Genomic DNA, 5,199 nt, shown 5'->3' on the forward strand with positions numbered 1-5,199 from the left:
GAATAATTTCACATCTGCCTCACTTTGGTGGCAAATTCAGCCCAGCTACGATTATTAATGGCCACTACCACCAGAAGAATATCGGAACTTTGTAACCCAGAACCATTACGAACATATGATTTTTCTTCTGTTCTTGATGTTGAACCTCTCACCAAGGCATTTCTGCAAGTGCAAGGTCAAAAAAATACGAACAAGAAAATTCCAAAACATTATTAACAATTGATTTATTTCTCCTTCCCACCCTTAACTACGACGTCAAGAGACTCGGATGAAGTTAGCTGACACCTTCGGTTACTGATTCTTATCTCTTATCAACATACAACACAAGTTATTCAAAACCGCCAGAGCATGTTCTTGTGTCTCTAGATTGTTGTTCCAAAACGCAGCCAAATCAAAGCAGGAAAGTTGAGGGAGTACTGTTCTAACCTTGAAAACATCCATACTCAAATGTTCTTTGTCAAACTAAAACCATAGAATTCAGAAAGTGTGACATAAGTCTATTTTGAACAAAGCCTCAGCTACAAAAATTCTATAGACAGCTAAGCCATCTTATTCCAAGCATGTGCTAGTGTTATACTGAGAATTTTTTTTCTTTGACTGACAGGTAGTATAGTATTCAATCAAGAGAGGGTGAGGAATGGACTTGGTCATATTTGAAGACAACTCCCCAGCTCTCCCAGATTTCAATACCATCTAGCTCAACTGTAAAATAAATATATTTGTTAATGACCGATGCCCCCCCGCCATCTGGAACCCATATTGGAATTATGTTTCTTTTCTTTTTTTTTCTGCTGTAAACAGTACAAGTGTTTAAGGAAACTGATTTCTGGGATTATAGATAAGAAGACAAAACCTGGAAAAAGGAAGAGTTGAAATAAGAGGGTTTGGCAAAGCCTACACATACAATTTGCGGGGGGCTTGAAAAGACATCAGGCTGAGGATAACAAAAAGGCATGGAAGGTAGTTCACTATATAGCCCTAGATGAGGCACAACGAAAAAAGGGCTTGTATGAGCATCACTGAAAGATCTCAAGCAATTTATTAAGAATTTCAGTACAATGTGTAATTTAAGTATAATCTTGCAAATTTGCATCTTAAAGAACTTTGCCTAGCATTAGTGAACAAGGAAAGTGACATTCATTGCTTAAAAGGGGTGGCAATATATATTTAAAAGAGGAAAACAATTGTTATTAGCATAAAAAATATTATTATAATCCACAGACAAGCAAAGGATTCCTACTCTTGACATATCGTATAATTACCCCTTTTCTAATTTATTTAAGCATTGTTCCATCGTACATTTGACAGGATGAATCCGAGGTAATTATAGAAGAAGAGAAAGCACAAAGGTCCTCCCTCAATGGAATGGACATAATCTATAGCTAGACAACACCTTCCCTAATAAAGGAAAACCAGTTTCCAATTACAGATTGATTTTACCTGCCACGTACCACGAGTGCATGGCAAGGCTGCCAAAGGACATGATATTAGCGAGGGATGATAACCCATGAATCATCCCAAATTTCTTGTTCATGGCCTTAAGCTTGGGATTCACCTTTGCAACCTCCACGTTCTTTGACCACCCAACTTCTTCCCCAATGCTGGATTCTCTCTCCACCTTATGCCTTTGCTTCATCATCTACAACAACAAATAGAACAACATGACACTGAAAAAATAAAAAAAACCACCAACAAAAGATTTTTTACCCAATGTGATTTTCAGCATGAACAAGAAAACATTATCAGAACATTTCCTAAAAAATCCAAAACAATACGATGAACGCGATTATTCACTATTTGTGTGTTTAAAAAATTGAAATCAAGCCTAATCCAATAATTTGGCTAAAGCTCCATTCACGTTAATTTTGAATAAACTTGTTTCAAAAGCTAGTTTAGAACCTACACATGAAACATATAAGGTAGCTAAACTCTCCCTCGTATTTTGTAGTTCATCATGAATAGATAGATAAGTAAGGCAATTTTTTCATCAAGTGAAAAACCCTTTTGAAGAAAAAAGGAGGCTTGTAAATCACACAACTGGTTGGATCTTTCTGTACATCTTTGAATTAAGAGATGCCTTTAAACCCCTTCACCCACAAATATATGCGCACATTCAACAGAGGACTTGAGAATGCTAAGGGAACCAAATAGAGGGTAGTTAAATCTACATATTTTTTAGATTAAACAATCGGTTCAGAAAAATCATAACCACATAACTCAAAAAAGAAATTCTACATAGAAGCTTTACACCACACATCTCCACCTAATCAACATGTGATTGTCATTTTTGCCCCTCTATCTCAATGCACAAATATGTGTGTGTTTAAATAGACGGGCAAAAGTGACAAACCACATATTGGTTAGGTGGAGGTGTTTGGTGTAAGGCTTCCTTGTAGCATTTCTCAACTCAAAATATCACAAATCCAAATCACGTAATTGGCCATATGAACTTGTAATATACAAAACTTTACCTCAACGGTCATGGGAGTAAAGACAACCAAATTAGCAAGATTGAACGCAAATGCAGACAGCAAGAAGCCAAGTTGGTACTTCTCAGCAGTAGATGATGACTTCCATGGATGCAGATACCCAAACGACCCGGCTGATATTGCACAACAGGTACCGACCAGGCTGAAATATGCAGGAAACATCTTGCTTTGCAGATTTCCAAACTGATGCCTCGGAAGATTCCTAAATTTAGAAATGGGGTTTTAGCAAAAATAGTTTATGAAAATGCTGCTCATAAGGAACTTTAACGAGGAATAATATGGATTCTATATACTATATTATAAGAGACCTTTAATTTGGTGCAAAAGACGCATCCCTATACCATTTTCTATGAACTTGTAAGACTTATTCATTTGTATGACATTCTTCATAGTTCATACACATTACAATAATTTTATATATTCATATATCCCTTCCAAGTAATTAAACCACTTTGACGTTGGGTTGTTGAGATGATAGGCCAATAATTGAAAAGAAATCAAATTTGTCGAATCTTAAACTTCAACACTTGACCTATGATAATATTAAACAATGATACTGCGAAATCGAGCATGGCAAAAACATCAGGCTTTCTTAAGTTTGATGTGCAAAACTAAACACTCTAAATTTTCATCTATTTCATTTTTAATTCTGTCTTACAGTAAACATAGCTAAATGCTCCACTTAATTATCATGGAACTGGTGAATAACTTTTTCTCTTCGAAGAAGAAAATCAGGGAACCAATGAATGAACTTAAAATAAATAAATAAACGAATCGTCGAATTCCGTCAAATTTAATTTTACAACTTTTCGAATGAGAACGCCAGAACACACAGAAGAGTGATATTTTACCATTTTTTTCCTCATAAATCAAACACGGTGTAGTGACGAACTAAGGGATAGAGAGAAAGAATGTTACTTGAACATGATGATGCCGCTAATGAAGGTAACCCAGAGACCGGAGCCAAAGGCCGTGGAGAAGCCGAGGAGATGAGCCAACTTGAAGTAGATAGCAAGCTTCGACGAATTCTGACCGTCCGATTTCGATCCGAAGGTCTCCGGCGAGAATATCACCCCGATTGCTAGGAAAGCCACGGCCGCTAGGAATCGCGTTAACCAACCCATCTCTCTCAGACTGCAGACTCTCTCTCTCTCTCTCTCTGGGGAAACAATTCAAACGAAGTTGAAGCCTTCAAGGAAGGGTAGCCCTGGGTAGGTACCAGGTTGTACTTCAAAGGGAAATCAAGTAGAAGGAAGGGTAGCCCTGGGTAGGTACTAGGTAGAGCCACCCTATTTATTTCAAGGAAAAGGTTGCGGCTACTGTGCCGCCCCTTTAAAAAGTTTTTTTTTTTTAATTTTTTTAACATATTTAAATATATTTAAAAATTAAAAAAATACATATTAATTATTAAAAAATAAATAAACAGTCAAATAAAAGTTTCAAATAGAGTGAATATAATAATATTTTTCTATTTCAAAAGCGGATGCACAGTACACCTACAATGTTATTTGACCAGCAGCTGCCACGTGAATCTGGCAAATGGACAACTGCCACATCAATGCCACATCAATGATAATTTATCTATTATTATTTCAAAAACTCTACTTACAATCGGTTGGTAGGCGAAACTCCCACGTAATTGGGCCTATTTCTTTAAAAAAAATTATTTTTTATATATCTTCATTTCGCTCAGCTCTACGACTGTTCATCTCTATCTATGTTACTCAAAAGTCTTTTAAGTTGCTTAAAATTAACGAAAGAGAATGGAGAACTGAAATTTGCATAAGCATGAAAATGAAGAGATCAAAAGAAGGAAACGAGTCAATGTATGTATGTACCCTTTTTCCATCAATCCTCAAACTTTTCTACTTCTTCGTAACCCTTCGAAATCTCAACCGAAGCCTCTTTCCTTTTTTTTTCTTTTTTTTTTTTCCTTCACAAGCTTAAATTTATTTTTCTTCACATTTCCAATGAATTTGAGAACCCAGGTTGAATTTTATTCTTAAATACCTTACCAACTTACATATAATTTCTTTACTAATTTCTAAGATGGCATGCGCACGCTCGGCACCATCATCGCCACTAACTTTGCAGTGGGACAGCAGAAGTCAATCTGTTTGGTTGCCGAGAAAATAGAGGAAAGTCACGCACTAGTCTGCAATAGTCCGTAAAAGTATGTTTGGTTGCCGAGAAAATAAAGGAAAATCACAACAATAGTTTGTTATAGTCTGTTTGGTTGCCGAGAAAACAGAAGAAAATCACAGTCGAATATCCTACAAATATGAGATTCGACTTTTTCTTCTCCCTTTGTATCCCTCCATTCGTCTTCAAGAAGCTTCGTTTTCACTCCAGCCTTCAATACCTATAGCACGACGGCATCTCTCCCCTTTGTCTCTACAACAAGCTTATGTTCGTCTTCCACCAGCTTCTGTTCGTCTTCCGTTTCTCAACCTCCAGGTAGTCGCCACATCATTTAGATGAAAGTGGCTACACGCATCCGGGATTTCTCTCGTGACCCAGCCTTCCTCAACAAACTTCTTCATTTGTCAAAACACAAGGCCACCATCATTTTTCTATTAGTCATATTCTGTATTTTTCTTTCTTAAATCGAGTTTGATATACTTTGAACCAAAATATATTCTGTTAAACGAATAGACAATATCATTTAAAAAAAAAAAAGACCCCTGCTTTCCTAACCAAAAAGACCCCT

General features: G+C 36.5%; 1 protein-coding gene across 1 annotated transcript; it reads right to left on the reverse strand.

Annotated features, from left to right (window-relative positions):
• Positions 1 to 1,170: 1,170 nt before the first annotated feature.
• On the reverse strand, positions 1,171 to 3,796 carry LOC108991421 (transmembrane protein 205). Its single transcript, XM_035682831.1, has 3 exons — positions 3,408 to 3,796; positions 2,472 to 2,691; positions 1,171 to 1,639 (listed from the first exon to the last, which is right to left on the reverse strand). The coding sequence occupies exons 1-3, from the start codon at positions 3,611 to 3,613 to the stop codon at positions 1,424 to 1,426; spliced, it is 642 nt and encodes a 213-aa protein (XP_035538724.1). The 5' UTR covers positions 3,614 to 3,796; the 3' UTR covers positions 1,171 to 1,423.
• Between the last annotated feature and the right edge of the window lie 1,403 nt (positions 3,797 to 5,199).

The sequence above is a fragment of the Juglans regia genome, chromosome 11 (assembly GCF_001411555.2).
Source record: "Juglans regia cultivar Chandler chromosome 11, Walnut 2.0, whole genome shotgun sequence".
In the NCBI taxonomy this organism is placed as follows: domain Eukaryota; kingdom Viridiplantae; phylum Streptophyta; class Magnoliopsida; order Fagales; family Juglandaceae; genus Juglans; species Juglans regia.

What these genes read in the sequence shown, in the direction of transcription:
- LOC108991421 (XM_035682831.1), bottom strand. Translation starts at nt 3,613, where the DNA reads ATGGGTTGGTTAACGCGATTCCTAGCGGCCGTGGCTTTCCTAGCAATC. An exon ending in AGCGGCATCATCATGTTCAA is followed by an intron (nt 2,692 to 3,407) that starts GTAACATTCTTT and finishes TTCTAAATTTAG; the next exon opens with GAATCTTCCGAGGCATCAGT. An exon ending in TTACTCCCATGACCGTTGAG is followed by an intron (nt 1,640 to 2,471) that starts GTAAAGTTTTGT and finishes TTGTTGTTGTAG; the next exon opens with ATGATGAAGCAAAGGCATAA.